The sequence below is a fragment of the Panthera pardus genome, unplaced genomic scaffold, assembly GCF_024362965.1.
Source record: "Panthera pardus isolate Hobbes unplaced genomic scaffold, ASM2436296v1 HiC_scaffold_8, whole genome shotgun sequence".
Classification (NCBI taxonomy): domain Eukaryota; kingdom Metazoa; phylum Chordata; class Mammalia; order Carnivora; family Felidae; genus Panthera; species Panthera pardus.
In genome coordinates, this window is record NW_026527013.1 from 119,040,871 (window position 1) to 119,057,798 (window position 16,928).

Here is a 16,928-nt window from a genome sequence, read left to right on the forward strand (position 1 = left end):
CATGCCAGGTTCTACCATCAGGAGCTACCTGCCCTGATGAGGGAATAGAACCAGTCAATGCACAACAAACAATTCAGACGCTCTTCTCTAAATTCCAGTCCAGATCAAATCATGAAACCTAAAGTCTGTACGCCAAGCTGGGCCACTGTGTCCTCGACAGTATTTGATTTTTATAGTCCGGACTCAGACCCGAATAAATACAATATGTGACATGTGCCCTTGATATAAAAACTAACTTTCAGTTCCCCGCAGGCCTTGAGGCTCTACATAAATGAGAGGATGAAATCACTTGGGGATTTGATAAGGAAGAAAAATTAAACGAGCTGGGGTTGGAGGGGGTGGTGGTGTTAAGAGTGGAAAGTAAAGCCACCTGTAGCAGCGTGGTGACACCAACCAGCCTGAGAGCTGAAATGGAAGTCACTCCCCCACTGGACTCCGCATGGCCGCACATACAACGTCCAGGATGAGTCAGGTGGGAGTCACATCTTTAAAGTCCCTTTATTAAAGCAATCTGTGTCGAGGGTAGGTAATTGTACAAATGTAGAAAATGCAAAGGAACATAAAAAAAGAAGAGGTTAATCACTATTGAACATCTGAGCTACCTCCTTCCAGCATTTTCCCCATGAGAGATCTATCACATGAGATTGGAGTCTCCCACCGTTATGTATTTTTTTTTGAAAGAAGGATTTTGAGGGCATCATTTTATTCCATTGCCCTACTGTTAGAAATTTAGTGTTTCCTAAATTTGTGCTGTCATAGTGTGATGAACATCCTTGTATATCAATCTCTGCATCCCTGACGATGTGCTTGGGATGCATTTCTAGGAGACTATGGAGCTAAGAATATGGACTTTTTTTTTCTCTTTCTCTTTCTTTCTTTCTTTCTTTCTTTCTTTCTTTCTTTCTTTCTTTCTTTCTTTCCTTTTTGAAGTTCTGATTATTTACTGCCAAGTTGCTGTCTGGAAAGGTTGCCTGTTATACCCCCACCAGGGCTTCTGATGGGACAGTTAGGAGAGGCAAGGAGATTTAGATCCGCTGAGGGAGAGAAGGGCTGATGTGGCCTTCCCGGAAAACCTCGAGCTCACACCTGCCTGGCTGTATCTGGACATTAGAGGCCGCCTTCACGCTTTCTTCACGATGCTGAAACCACCAGTGTTCTCCATGTAGCAGAGGGACCCTTCCAGAGAAAGTGCAGGGGACAGCTTGTTCTGTTGCCTATTTCTTAAAAATACCCTTGATTCTAACAACTCTAATATTTAAAATTATCAAAGGCAAAAAAACCTCAAAGCACCACAGCCCATCTTTTAAAGCCATTCCCAGTTACAAGCTTGGGGAGTCCTCTCTCTCTTGCCTGCAGTCAGAAGAAGAGTGTGGGTTGCACCAAGGTGGATGGGATCAGTTATTCCAGGCCTGAAACGTATCTGGGACAAATCCAAAATCACGTTACTGCTCTGGGGTCCTGGTGGTTGGCTGGGGGCGGGGGGGGGGGGGGGGGGGCGTTGTCTTCTTCCCCATACACTTTGCCTCTGTTCCTTTATCCTCAGAGTATCTATTGTCCGAGCCCTATGACCGATGCTGAAGGGTCTATGAGCTGTGTGGACCCTTGGGGTGAAAAGCTAGTAAGTGCTCTCTCCAGTGGTATGAACAGAGCGAGTAGAAAGGTCAGGGGATCGAACTTCAGTTGGGGAATGAGCGCCGGGAAACTTGGTAAGGCCTCCCCCAGAGGAGGTGGCATTTGAGCCGTGCCTTGAGAAGTGAGGGGAATTCAAATGACAAGTGCTGATGGAGAGAGGAGGGAAAGGGAGCACCCCAGGCAAAGGGATTCATCCGGGAAACAACCTGGAGACTCGGCTGTCCTGCTGGGCCCCTCTCCCTTGCCCAACTCAGCATGAAGTCTAGAAAGTGAGGAACGTCACCTCTCTGTTCTGCAAATGCTGGGAAGTGGCGAGAAGCACTGATCTGGGGTCGGTGCCCAAGCGGCTAACGGGTTAGAGACTCCCTGCCAACAGCAGACAAGTCTGAAGGGAGCCCTGGGAATGAACAACAAGATGGCACCACTTCTGGATTCTGCCTGACGCCACAGCACAGCCGCTCATTAAACCTTCCTCCAGCCAACACCCAATCCGACCATCACGCGGTAAATAAGAGGCAGGAATTACACCAGAGCTCACCACTGCCCTGCGGCCAGTAACTTCCCAGCAGAAAGAGTCAAACTGAAGCTTGAAAGGAGTATGACCACGCTTCCTCAAGCACTCGGTTAGAAGTAGTTACGTGTTTGTTCTTGGCCCACGTATCATTACTTGGCCTTCTGGCCCAGAAAAGGAAACTCACACTTCCCTCATGGAAATCAGGACCACAAATTGCAACCCGGGGTCATCTGTCAGCTGGTGGTACTGAGTCAGGCAGCCTCCGCAGCCCAAGCTTCACTCAATTTTCTTTTGGCCTTACGTGCAGAAAGAACACTCAGGTCCCCAACCACCCAGATGTAGACAACTACAGGAGAAATTGCTGGAAACCCAAGAGAAAAATTACAGCAAAAGAATAATGGTAGGAAAACAAGTGAGGTGGGGAGGCGGGGGGAGGCTGTGGAGAAGGAATGAAGGGGGCAGGGAAGCCTGGAGAGAGGGGCATCTGGAAAGCAGGCAGGAATCAATGAGCGAATTCTCAGTCTAGCTTTGTCCACTTTGAAATAAATAGAGAAGGAAAACTCTCTTTCTGCCACGCAAGAGCTACCCTCTGGAAAAATGAGCCTGTCTGACAATCCCTTGGCTTTCTGGCCTCCCGAGGTAACAGCCTCCTTGCCTTTCCTACTCTGTCTTCCATGCCTCTGACGTAGAAAATGTGTGTCCCGGGGCGCCTGGATGGCTCAGTCGGTTAAGCGTCTGACTTCGGCTCAGGTCATGATCTCGCGGTGCGCGAGTTCGAGCTCTGCGTCGGGCTCTGTGCTGACAGTTCAGAGCCTGGAGCCTGTTTCAGATTCTGTGTCCCCCTGTTTCTCTGACCCTCCCCTGTTCATGCTCTCTCTCTGTCTCAAAAAAATAAATAAACGTTAAAAAAAAAATTAAAAAAAAAAAAGAAAGAAAGAAAATGTGCGTCTGTAACTCTGAGTCATGTTCTGACCCCAACAGCTCCCCTGTCCTGATGGGATTCTCACACCTCCACCCTGGCGTTTTCATTTTACACAAAGCATATCTGGACTTTTCCATGATAAAATGCTAACAGTATAAAATAGGTGAAACCTTGGCCACTTAGTCTTGTGATTCATTTGTGTTGCATGCTTCTATATAGTGGCTGGCACAAAAAATACTGAAGTCGTTTTCTTTTTTAGTGTTCAGGGACATATTTAAGAGCAATGGGAGAACTGCTTATGCTGTTGCACATCTTTTAAGCCTTTTTATTAAAAAAAAGGTCAACCTGCTGAGCTATGGGTAAATTCGCATATCATCAAATGTACCAAGTATGTTTCTGATTTTTATATTTCTGTCTCACAGCTGGATTTTAAAGAGTTGCTGACACTTGGCAGAAGTGTTGCAATTTTTTTTTTTAAAGTGTTTGTTTATTTAGTTTTGAGGGGGAGAGGGGCAGAGAGAAGGAGACAGAATCCCAAGCAGGCTCCACACGGTCAGCACAGAACCCAAAGGGGGGCCCGCACTCATGAACCGTGAGATCGTGACCTGAGCTGACGTCAGACACTTAACCGACGGAGCCACCCAGGCGCCCCGAAAAGTAAAAGACTTTTTAATCAAGTATGTATCATCAGCTAAGAATGTATAGATTTTAATATTTATATAATAAATATTCTTCCTTCCTAAAAAAAAAAAAATTTGTTTTTTAAGGCGCCCTCTGGACTGACACCTGAATGTTGTGGGTGTTCCTCATTGTTTTGTCCCTTTGAGTTTTCTTAACAGAAGATCTAGTGCCCCGGGCTGTTCATGACACCCAGCCAAGCTCTCGGAGACACGGGTTCCACATCATCTATATAGAGAGGGCACTGAGGTGGGCCATTGGTGAGAAAGATTTCAAAGCCCCCTTTTCTGCCTTTCCTGCCAGTAGGCGGGGGCTGGTGGGGGCGGGAGGGGGCAAGAGCTCCCTCCCCGAAAGCTAAATACCCTAGCACATCCACTACTTTTAAGACGTCAAGGCCGCCTTCGGAGAGCCACCTGCACAGCCAACCAATGAGGCAGGTGCTTGGCAAACAGGTGACACACTTGATATTCTGACTGATAGGACAGGAGTTTGAAGACCACCGGGAACACGATCCTCCTACCAAAAACACCCCCTCTTTCGACCTGCAGCTCCCGCGCAGATGAGCAGAGGGGAAACCCCACGGAACTGCCAGGGACCAGGGGCCCGCGTGTGCCCAGGCACATGTCTCCGGGAGGACCGGGCACTCAGCCCGCACGGGAGAGGGGGGCATCTCCGCCCGGGCTGCACGCTCGCTTGGGCAGGAGGAGCTGCTGCCCGACGTGGGGCTTGTTTTTCCATGCAGTCATGCCCGGTGGGGTGGTGGTACCGCGTTTACCTTGTATCTCTTTTTACATCCAGGAACCGGGCAGGCAAAAGGCTTCTCTTCCCCTCCGTTCATGCACATCGAGCTAAGGATGGCTTCGGAGCTTATGGCGCTCTCTGTGGTCCAGGACTCATCGCTGTCCGACTCCTCGTAGTCGACCTCCTCCTCGTCGTACTCGCTGCCTGCAGGGTCAGAGAAGCGCAAGAGCCATCAGCAGCGGTCCTAGGGCTCCCTCCAGTTTGCTCCTGCCACCCGCAGGGCAGGGAGGAATGGGTGACCACACGGGGCCACTCCTCCTGCCCTGGGGGAACATTCCAGGCACAAAGGGACTGCCCTGGGGGCAGAGAGACCTGCGTTTCCACTAAGAGACCAGATTAAGAGCTGCCCAACGACTCCTGGCAGGCAATTAGCTGAGCAAGAACTTGACCATGACATCCTGGCAGGCCAGTCCGTGACTCCAAAGGTGCCAGGAAGGCTCTGAGGCCCAAGCCGAAGACACCCAGCCACGGCAGACACCCCTGCCTGAACACGTACACACCGGCTACGGCTGACGTTCCAATGCACAGAATTCTGTCCCCAGAAGTTCACGCGTATTACCCTCGTAAATGCAAACACCTGCGGGAGGGGGTTACACTTGACACTGAATAGCTAGCTACACTTCAGTGGGACTTAATTTCAGATCTTTTCCTTTACAGCTCGAGCTGAGAGGACTACGAGGAAATCTGGAACTAAAAGGGGGTTACCAGAAGCTAGGGAGCGGGGGGCTGGGGGGGACCCAGAAACACCTGAAGCTCCAAACCCAACTCATGTCCGAGTACAAGTTGTAGCTCATGGAGGACCAAACACCTCCCTACCACACCTGTCCCCAGGGTCCTGTCTACACCTGTCTTTTCACAGCATTCCCTGGGAGGGCGGGCTCACCCATCCCAGTCAGACTGCTAGGATGGGAGGAGGGGACTCCCTTGTGTTCCTGACGTTAAGAGCTCTGTTCGGAATTGAATTAAAAATGTGCTTCCCAGACTTCTGTTCAGGACGGTGGGGACGGAGAACCACTTCAACAAGCAGCCGCTTTTTGCTCTTTTTTAATGAGGCCCAAAGCCATTTATGTTGAGCTTTTGCACAATACAACCCCGAAGGACATAATTCTAAAGATCATAAACAGTGTAAAATAATATGTTGACAAGTCTTAATGCATTTACAAGCCCCGTGGAATAAATAGGAATTATAGCACAACATTAATAAGAATTATATGGTAGCAATTACAGTTGTGAAATTCATCCCCCAGGTGTGAGGCTAAATTGCACCAGGGGCCTGCCTGGGTGCTCCATGGTCCGTCTCTGCTACATCAATTATTTCAACACCAAATATTGGCATTTTTATTGGGTTTCATTTTAATAGGCATTAATAAGATTGTTTGAAGAGCCAATTGAGCCAGGCACAAGGACGCCGGCCTCTGAAGCTAACACTTAAAAGGATCCACGAAGGAAGGAAGGGACTTCAGGTTGATGGCGCGCCTCTTGTGTTTCAGGCACGGTCGATGCATTATCTCATTTAACCCTGGAGAGGACTGTTGCTTTCAAAACAGGAGGAAACCGAGTCCAGTGAGGTTCAAGAGCTTATGCGCTTTCAATGAGCTATTAAGGGACACTGCTTTTTTCCCCACCGTGCCTCCCGGCCTCCACTGCCAGCTGCACTCCCTTTCGCTGGTTCTTTATCATCTACCACTCCGGAGTCCAGAACAGTCTGTTTTGAGGCCTATTTAGAAACTCGGCTGGTGCAGAAAAATCAATTTGGCAAACGGTTTGGAATTCAACTTTCAGCTGGGTTGAAATAACTCTGGGTTTCGGTAACCCTGCTGTATTGGGCCGTGGCCCCCAGGAATAAGAGACCCGTTTGGAAATGCTTCTACGAGACAACACAGGGGTATATACTCCGCCGTGTTTCGGAGTCTGTGAGCAAATTCTGAAATCTGTTTTTAAGTAGGGCATTGTTTAGGACATTTTGCTCTTAAACAAATGCCACATGCTGGTGTCCTTTAAATTGCTTGTTAGAAAACTATAAATGCTATTTCACAAAGCTCCTCCAGCAGGCTTTCGGAAAGTTCGAATGACTAATTTACCCATCTAATTGGGCTAATTTGTTAACCTGAATACCAAGAACCATGCGACATTTACAACTGGGGGGAAAAAACCTCAGACCAACTGAGGGCTTAATGAAGCCCAGCAGAAGAGAAAACTTCAAGACTCCACTGGATCAAAGGGAGCCAGCCCCTGAGGGCTGGATGCTGGGGACACAGTCGCCTGGAAACCATGCGGCATCCTGCAGGTAGGGGGACCACACAATTCATCATCCGAGCTGGGGCGCCTGTGAGGGGAAACGCCAGCCCCGGATGACAGGCGTGAAGGGGCACTGTCCCTGGCTAACTGCCCGCCCCCGCCCCCCACACCCCCTGGCAAGGCACCAGTTCACCACAGGGACCGCTGGGGCGCTTTGCGAAATTAACCGGCTCCCTTGGTAGGGGATCAAGAAGCACCTGTTTACACTGAATTCTAGCCTATAACAGACATCAGTGCACGTCTTGGCTGGGCATGTCAGCTGAGTGACAAGCTACTGGCATCCGCTTTCTCTTCTGTGAAAGGGACACAAATCTCTTCCTTGCAGTTTAAGGATTAGAATTAACGCCTAACAGAACGTCTGCACATAGTAAGTGCTCAAAAACGTGGAAGACAACGTAACTTCATTTTTGTGATAACGTTACATGAACACGTTGCATATGATACGTTTAGAAAGGCCTGTTGTGAAATCAAGCAAAAACTAAGATAATTCTGAAAGACATGGGAATCTCCACCAGAAAGACAAGCGCATTGCGGGGACTTCTCAGTGTGGGCAGAGCTAAGCACCTCCCCATCTACAGGGAGGTCTGGGAGCCCAGGTCTGGGGGCTTGTGTGAGCCCTGGTCGGCCACTGACAAGCTGTGTGGCCCCGGGCAAGTGACGTCACCTCTCTGATCTTTTAGACTCCTCACCTGTAAAATGGGCTAATGCTACTAACCAGCCCGTAAGGCTGCGTGAAGCATAGCTGAGTTCCTGTTTTTCAAAACAACATACTGACGGGGCGCCTGGGTGGCTCAGTCAGTTAAGCGGCCGACTTCGGCTCAGGTCACGATCTCAGTTTGTGAGTTCAAGCCCCGCGTCGGGCTCCGTGCTGACAGCTCAGAGCCATGAGCCTGTTTTGGATTCTGTTTCCCTCGCTCTCTCTGGCCCTCCCCCACCCATGTGCTCGTGTGCTCTCTCTCAAAAATAAGTAAATGTTAAAAAAGAGTTTTTTTTTTTTTAATTTAAAACAATACACCGAGAACAATGCCTGGCACAGGATAAACATTAAAGGAGTATTTGGTACATAAACAAGTAAAACATTATAAAAATAGGTTCCTCATTTCGCCCACCGTTCCCTCGCTCTTGAGGGTACAGAAGTGTGTGTGTGTCGGGGAGGGTGCTCTGTTGCTTATCTTAACTGTACCCCAAATGCCACCCTGTCGTCCAACAGAGCTGTGAGCAGCTGGAAGGCGAGGCCTGGTCCTCAGCTGCTGGCCGTCTTTCATTCTGCAGCCAGGGGACCTGCGGCAGGTGGGGACAGGCGCGCTCTGCTCCCAGGCCACACGCACGCACGTGCCAGCACCCGCCTGGTGCTGACATCTGGAAGACGTGCCGGCAGGGCCCGGGGTGTCCTGCAGAAAACATCTGCAAACGGCCACCGCCCTTCGTCTGCTCTCGAACATCTTTGCGTCCTAGGAAGAGCGAATCCGAAACTAAAGTTACCTCCGGAGTTACGAAAACATTTGGGCCAAGCCCCTCTCTTTTGTGCTGTATTCCTTTCCTCGCGTCTTTGCGTGGAGAAAAAATACGCCCCAGGGCGGTTCATTTGTCATGTGTGCCGCATCTGCGATTTTCAAAACGAACTTCATGAGTTCCTGGTAGCTTCCAGACCATTGCTGGAGTTGCCCCGCCCGTTACGGGAAGTGGGGCGTGGCAAAGCTGGGTCTCCCAGCAGGGGCCGCCCGACAGTTTGGTCCTACATCCGATCAATTAAACCTTGTTGAGTATGAGCATGTGGGAATGTATTTATTGGAAAAGGCATGTGTGCACTAACACGTTACTGTACAAACATACACAAATCAAAGGATGAGGATAAAAGAAGAAGTAAATGTATCATAAAAGAGGGGCGCCTGGGCGGCTCAGTCGGTTAGGCGTCCGACTTCGGCTCAGGTCATGGTCTCACGGTCCGTGGGTTTGAGCCCCGCGTCGGGCTCTGTGCTGACAGCTCGGAGCCTGGAGCCTGCTTTGGACTCTGTGTGTGTCCCTCTGTCCCTCCTCCGCTCATGCTGTCTCAATCAATGAGTCAATCAATCAAGTTCTGCTGGGGGACACTGGGTCACGGAATCAGAATCCTGGAACTTACGGGCCACTGCACCCCACACTCGGCTGGCCCACGGCGGTCTGTGCGGAGGGCTTGCCTTCTCAGCGCTACCTGGCCCAGGATCGTAAGCGGCAAAAGGTTATGGTTATCCCTTTCGTCTTCATCTTCCTTTCTTCTCCCCACTCTCGCTCTTCCCTTTCTACAGGGCAGCCCCAGATCCTCGCAAGGGCCCGTTGAAAAGGGCGAGGTGCTCAGACACAAAACCGGAAAACACCGGCCACGAACGGACAGCCCCTCCTCAACTTCATGCTTAGAGGGCCCCGAGGAAGGCTTTCTGACAAAACAGAGCGAAAGCTTACGGACCCTAATTAAGAAGAACAGGTGAAAACTGCCAGCGGGTTTGACGGATTCCAGTCGTGGCGCCCCCGTGCCCTGGGTTGTGCTACCTGGGAAACAGCGCAGGAGAACCCTCTTGGAGACATTTCCCCTGCATTTTGAAACAAACATCGGTTGGCCTGATCAGGTGTCCAAACGTGACGAACCCGTTGTTCCCTATTAGAAGAGAGTACATCCTCCCAGATATGCGTCTCAAAAGGGAGCCCAAGAACGGAGGACACGAAAGACGGGCTGCTGAGCACTCTGGCGGACGCTAGCCCAGCCACGTCTCTGTTACGACGGTCACTGCCTTTGCAGGTCCTCTGGCTACAACACTCCATGGCGTGGAGGGCCTGTCCTAACACGGCCTGTTCATTTCAGTCCACCGGTGGGCCGCAAGAGAAGATTTTCGGGAGGCATTTATGACACAGTAACAATGCCTGCTTTCTGTTGGCCTCCTTTTGCTTTCAGTCATTTGCTCCCCAAATTCTGGCGCTTCCCCCCCCCAACCCCATGCCTAAACCTCTCTGTGTTTACTTGGACTTCTTAATAAGAATCGCAGCCAAGAACGAGCAGGTTTTGTTTTACACGTGTCGTTCTGGAACCAGAAGGAGTGGGGAGGTGCTCCTGCCGCTTAGGGTTTGGGTGCCTCCTGTGTGCCTGGTGCTTGTCCCGTAACCAACCTTCATTGCCCCAATTTAACAGAGGGGAGAGCGGGGGGTTCAGGAGGTGACGGATGTGCCGAAGGTCACCTGGCCAGAAACAGGCAGACTGGACGGGTGCGAGGGTACTTGGTCCCAACCCTCGTGCTCCTTTCTTTTCAAATTGAACATCCCCTGCGTGACGGATCAAGACGTGACACACAAAACAAGGCCCTGGAGAGACCGGAGAGGAAGGAAAGGGGACGCATCGTCGTGTGGAGTCACAGCCGCTCGTGGGGTGCACACGGGAGTGTGTGGGAAGCACTGGGCTCGTACACCAAGTGGTTTCAACCCTGCCCTCCCAGGGTGGGCACAGTCGAGTCTTCCAAAGAGAAGCTACATGAGCTGGTTTTTCAGATTCTGCTTTGCCTTAGATACTATGACTTTTAAAATGCCACCGGTCGGTGTGAGAGTTTCTCCAAGAAAATGTCATTTCACCGCGCCCTGCCCACATAAACACTGGCTGCCAGTGGTCTGCCTCGGGCTGACTTTTCTATCGTCACCATCCACACTGCACAATCCCCACGCGGGGCCTGCGGTGGGCAGGACAGCAGCCAAGAGAGGCAACCCCGAGAGCCCCATTTTGGCATCTCAGTTTGGGGAGGAGCACAACCTAGCAGAGAGGGTTTCGTGATAAGGCAATTACCATTCTGCAGGATCGCCAGAAAGATCCCACCGGTGGTTGGCAAAGGAAGTAAAAACCAGAGCCTTTCTCATGCATCACATGAGAAAGCGAGGTGGTCCAGAGCCTCTGCACACACATACACACACACACACACACACACACACGCAGATTCACCCACCTGGACCCACATCACTGCCCAGGAGCCCTGCTGAGTGCCTCTGGCAAGCTCACTGTCACTCGCCCCAGGAGCCACTTCAAATCTTGTCTACTCCCCTCCAACCTCTGCCCATCTGTCCTTTGCTTACCCCTTTAGCCTGTGCGCATGGCCTGCTCTCCATTGGAGCACCCACAGTGTTCTCATTCCTTGTATTCATAAACATAAAACACTGACACACAGATAGATGAAAACAAGTCAACCTTTTCCAGAAACCCAGCATACCCCATTTTCCCTATAATGCAGATCATTAATATTCATGCACAAGTGCTAACTGCAGTGACAGCAAATTAAAACTCTCCTGGGGTGTCAAATTCTGGCAAATACATTAGCAAAGAGTCGCCTGCCTTATAGATTTATCATTATAAATTAGCTTTAATTGGTACTGACCCAATTTATAGAAGCTACAGCAACAATCGTCTAAATGAATTGGCAACATTATGATGACCACGGAAGACACGCTAATGGCTGGGGACTATGTGCCGAGCCTCGAAAGTTCTTGACCTCCTTGCTCCTGGCCTCAGCTTATTCCTGGATGTCATCCTCCCCCAACTGCTCCTTAACTATGCAAATGGTCCTGGCTCTCCAAGCCAGAAGCAACCTTTCCCTCATAGGACTCAACACTTTCTAACTTACTTGGAGGTGCCTGGCCATTATCTTTGATAATCTGCCCAGTGCTGTGGTTGCACTTAAGGAGCCAAAGACATGAGCTTGTTGGATGAATTAATGAGGGAATATACTTCTCTGGCTCTAGTAGAAGGGGACCCAATATTACACAGCTCTTGACCTCCTACAGTCTTAAAAAAAGAAAAAGTGAGGGGCGCCTGGGTGGCTCAGTTAAACATCCGACGTTGGCTCAGGTCATGATCTCAAGACTCATGAGTTCGAGCCCTACATCAGGCTCTGTGCTGACAGCTCGGAGCCGGGAGCCGGGAGCCTGGAGCCTGTTTCAGATTCTGTGTCTCTCTCTCTCTCTCTCTCTCTCCCTCTCTCTCTCTCTCTCTCTCTGCCCCTCCTCCACTCACATTCTGTCTCTCTCTCTCTCTCTCCTTCAAAAATAAAAAACATTAAACAAATTGTTTTTTAAAGTGAATATATTATCTTACTTGCCTTTTAAAACCCTCTAATGACTTCCCATATCAAGGAGCAACCCGATGCCTCATTATGACCTTATTCCATGTCATAGCTGCTTGGAACTTTATTATCTGAAGGACTTCTTCTCCCACCCTGGAGGGGTCCCCTTGCCAACTGAGGGCTCCAGCTGGGCATACTTTTCTGGGTCCCCAATCTCCCAGCTCTTCATGCTGGCTGGAGAAAGAAACTGCCCCCCGAAACAAAATACCATTTCCTCCTTTATTGTCCCCAGCTCTTGGCTATTTTTCAGGACAAATGGGCACTGAGAAATAACATCCCATACATGTGAAACTAACGTAACGTTGTGTGTCAACCATAAGAAAAAATGGCAATGTCTCTTCAGTACAGCCCAGATTTCAGCAATATCCACCCCCTGCCTTTCTGCATCCCATTAGGAATTCCACTCTTTTACCTTTGGGGGAGAGTAAAAGGACTTATTTTCCCTTAGCCTTCGAGTGGTTGCTCAAGAGTCATAGAGATTTAACATAAAAGTTTTCTGTGACAATTGGCTGCTCTGGAGACCTACCCCCGATGCAGAGTCGTAGTGTTTTCAAAATGCATACTGTGACCCAGAAGTGAGTCATACAATCAATTTGGTGGGGCATTAAAGAAATAAAATAAAGACAGAATGGAATAGAAGGTGTCAGAGTCTAAGAAGTCTTCATAAAACTTGTCTCAGGTGTGCATCTCAATTTAAAATATAGTTCTTAACTATGTGTCACGCTAAAAAAGCTTAAGGCTATTTTTGACCATTAGCATCTCAGTTTATAGAACTTCTAACTAAAAGAACCATTTCATCCAGATTAGAAAACCACCAAACAATTTTAACCAACATTTAAGTAGGATGTAAAACAGGTCAAAAGAGAAGAGAAAGGTCATTTTTGGTGACCGTCACCAAGGTATTGTGTCAGCTGGCAGGAACCTACAATCTACCTGAGAACGTGGGCTGTTGGCAAGCCAACCTCAGGACCATCTGGAGGGCACACATAGACGGGGGGCCAACAGGTGAAATAGGAAAGTGACAGGTGTATACAATGGGCACCAAGTATGAAGACAGTTCGTCACAAAACGAAAAAGATTGTGGTACCCTTTATGACTGCGTCCCACCATGATCTTGGTCAATGCTCTCGGGGACAATCTCTGTTTTCAGAGTAGGCGCATCCGGTTCTAAAGAATGGCACAAGTCATTCACAGACCTTGTGCTGAACTAAGAAGGGTCACCCACGGTACCCTGGACTCTGCCCGGTCTGTCATCAAGTTGCCGAACAGAATGGGTTCTCAGAGTTTCAAATCAGCCAAGCTAAGTAGGGCAGGTAGCAAGCACAGGCCTGTGAGTGGTGAGTGGGCCTTCTGGAGCCAATGCTTTGGGCCAGACCCAGAGAATCACAACTGCCCTGAACCAGGAAGGAGCTGGAGCCAAACTCAGGAAGGAGAGACCTAAGTGTGTCCAAGGGCAGTGGGGAGATCCGCCTTCCCCATCACCCTGATCGGCTCACTGGGAAATCACCGTCACAGGGGAAGTTCTCCTTATTCCCTGCAGCATCCCCAGCACCGAGCACAGCTCCTGGCCTCAGTGTGCCTTAGCTCGTCTTTGTAAAATGAACAAAATCCACAGGAGAGACCCCTGCACCGGCAGAACATTTGCTGTGTGCGTAATGTGCACATCTTGTACTTCGTGATTATGCTTCTTTAAAACACAATGCCATCTGTGCATGATGTAACGAAGGGACGCGTGATGACGACATTAGGGATGACCTTGGATCTGGGGATCTGCGAGACGCACATCCTCCAGTTAACCCTGATGAGCACGGCTCCAAGACCAAACCCAACCCCGTGCAGAGGCTGTGTGGGAAGGCAGGTGGCTCAGGGGCTTGGGAGCAGGCTGCCTGCATTAGGATTCTGGCTCTGCCGTCGCTAGCCTTATTTCACCTCTCTCTACCTCCTTTCTGTTATTGGTGAAACTGAAAAAAACACTAGGGTTGACCTCACACAGCTACCGGGAAGACCGTACGGTTCAGCGTGGATAAGGTGATCAGATTAATTTCTGGCACATAGTTGTGTATATATTAGCACTAGCTGGAATTATTATTTTAATCAGTAACTAAAATTGTCTAGACTTGGGCGCCTGGGTGGCTCAGGCGGTGAAGCGTCCGGCTTCGGCTCAGGTCATGATCTCACGGTCCGTGGGTTCGAGCCCCGCGTCGGGCTCTGGGCTGACAGCTCGGAACCCGGAGCCTGCTTTGGATTCTGTGTCTACCTTCTCTTTGCCCCTCCCCCACTCATGCTTGCTCATACTCTCTCTCTCAAAAATAAACAAACTTTAAAAAAGTCTCAGTTTGAAAGAAATGACATAGGCTAGACAAAGCCTAACAGGAAATCACCTGGTTACAGTCATCTGCCTAAAACGCACAGACAAAAATACCTGTACTTTGCATTTCCAATACAACGGATCGAGGTACTGATTTCTAATGCTGTCGGGGGGAAAAAAATAAAACGCTGATTTGGGATAAGACCGCTGAACTGACTTTTGTTAATTGGTTCACCGTACTGGAGACCCGGGGATGAAAAGGACAAAGACTCTCTGCCCTCGAGGCGTGCAGTGAGGATGCGGGCACCCCCAGTAGTCTGTCGTCACACCTCAGACTCCTCCTCTGGGGAAATGACCTGCTTCTAAAAACATGAACTCTGGGGGGCCCTGGGGGGCTCAGCTGGTTAAGAGTCTGACTCCGGCTCAGGCCGTGCTTTCCTGGTTTGTGCGTTCGAGCCCTGCGTCAGGCTCTCTGCCGGCAGACGCACTGAGCCTGCTTTAGCTACTCTGTCTCCCTCCTCCCCCTTCTCCCTTTCTCTCTCTCAAAAATAAAAAAACATTAAAAACATTATTAAAAACATAAAAACACGAACTCGGCAAACAGTAGGGGGCGGGAGGATCTCTTGAACCCAGCACAGCCTCTCCGTGCAGTACAGGCACCTGCGACAGCTGACGATCGGTGTGGGGTCTTGCCTTCGAACTCCGAAATACGGTGTGCTGTGTTCACAGAGCGCACACCTACAGACGGGGGTGAGTGTTTCTGTGCCGAGAGAGGGCTCGAAGAAGAGGGCTGGGAAGGAGAGGATGACGGATACTGAGGAAAAAGCCTGCAATCACTGAGCTGAGAAATAATTGGGGTCCGCCGGCAGGAACCAGTTTCCACTGCACCGGAGTAACGGTCCCTTTCCAGACACAGCCGATGACAGGGAAACGCACCACAACAGAAAATAAGTTATTCCTCTGGGGAATAATGTCATGGGAGTCACTGAAAGTTCACACAAATCTCCGAGATCTCCCATAAAAGCTCAGTTTCACACTTCGTCCCATGTGGAAACTACAGCCTGTGCCGCGTGAAAAACGAGTTTTATGAGAGTACTTCTGATTTTTAAGAAGGCTATTTGGCTTCGTAACAAGGCAGCTTCCTGAAAGCACCAGTGATGTCGTTTTTTTTTTACATACTGCCCCTATCAGGCCGGCTTCAGACTCATCAGGGCCGCGTTAAAATCCGGCGGAACGTTACGCGTGGGACAAACCTTGACAACAGCGATCGGGAGGGAGAAACTGCAGGGGCAAGAACTTCCCAGCCAAAGAGATCGTTTTGGACATGTTATAAAAGCGAGTCAGACTTTTTCCACTCCGGACATGATAATAAAGGCTCGGGTGAGAAGCAGACAACGTGGCCTTGTCTGTTCCTAGCTCCGCCCATAGCTCCACCCACTCCCTACGAGCTGATTTACCAGGCTTTTCCTACGCGCCAGGGGACGGGGCGCCATGGAGTGACTCCCCCTCCCCCCCATGGCACTTTGCTTTTTATTTCTATTTCTTTGGCAATATCTCACAGGGTCACAAGAGGACACCGTGGAGCCTGACAGCGTGCGTCCCGGCGCTGGCTCCTTCAGTGACTCACTAGGTGACCTTGGGCCATTCACTCAGGTCCTCCTGGGCACAGCACCCACGGCAGGGGGCTAAATGAGTTAATACACACATAGGTGCTTCAACCAGCACCCGCCATTTAGCAACAACTATCTGCTGTTGGCGTTTTCACGGGCTGAGCAGACATGCGACTTCACAAACTGAAACGTCCATCAGGCCAATGGACGATGCTCAGCTGCTTTTGAAGATCTTGGGTCACTGACAGACCCCAGGAGCCGCAGAAGTCAACAAAGCTGCCCACTGGCACGTGCATGGCCGTGGCTGGCTCCCGCCCCCTTGCTCAGCTCCCTCCCAGGCTCCAGCCTGGGCTGGCTCCCGTGCTCTCGCCTCTCGCCCTTGGCTTGCTCCAGCCTGCTTGGGTTTGACCTATGCTGGGACGTGCTTCAGCAGCCCTGCACCTGGCCACCACACCTCCAGATTCATCCACCCCGAGCGCGGTTCATGGTCAACCCCATTGGGGTTTCTCTAGCCTTCCACCCTGGACAAGCATGTGGAATAGGCTGCTCGCCCTGACTCCATCAACTCCCCTGACATATGACACGTGTTGTGGGACAAAGACACGACGCTACTTCCTCAGAGGACGACAACCTTCTTCTCTAAGGTGGACACAGCTGATTTGAGAAATGGCTTTGAGCTTTCCCTGTTGCCGAGACACAGAAGCATCAACTCTGGCCACGGGAGGTGGCCCGGTGATAAGAGCGAGGCCCCGGGACTCGGACTGCCAAAATTCATGTCCTGTTTGCCGGATCTTGGGCGACTTACCTCCTTTCAGGCCCCCGTTACCTCAGTGAAAAATGAGAACCGCACGGGGCGCCTGGGGGGCTCAGTCGGTTAAGCGTCCGACTCCGGCTCAGGTCATGATCTCGCGGTCCGTGAGTTCGAGCCCCGCGTCCGGCTCTGTGCTGACAGCTCAGAGCCTGGAGCCTGCTTCGGATTCTGTGTCTCCCTCTCTCCCTGCCCCTCCCTCATTCATGCTATCTCTGTCTCAGAAAT

The 16,928-nt window shown here is 50.5% G+C and overlaps 1 protein-coding gene across 2 annotated transcripts in view; it reads right to left on the reverse strand.

Moving 5' to 3' along the window:
* JAZF1 (JAZF zinc finger 1) overlaps nucleotides 1-16,928 on the reverse strand; it is a 343,459-nt gene that overhangs the window by 5,772 nt on the left and 320,759 nt on the right. For both annotated transcript variants that reach the window (XM_053897459.1, XM_019443681.2), the window contains exon 4: nucleotides 4,522-4,691. In XM_053897459.1, coding sequence (XP_053753434.1) covers nucleotides 4,522-4,691 — 170 coding nt within the window. The remainder of the gene's footprint in view (nucleotides 1-4,521; nucleotides 4,692-16,928) is intronic.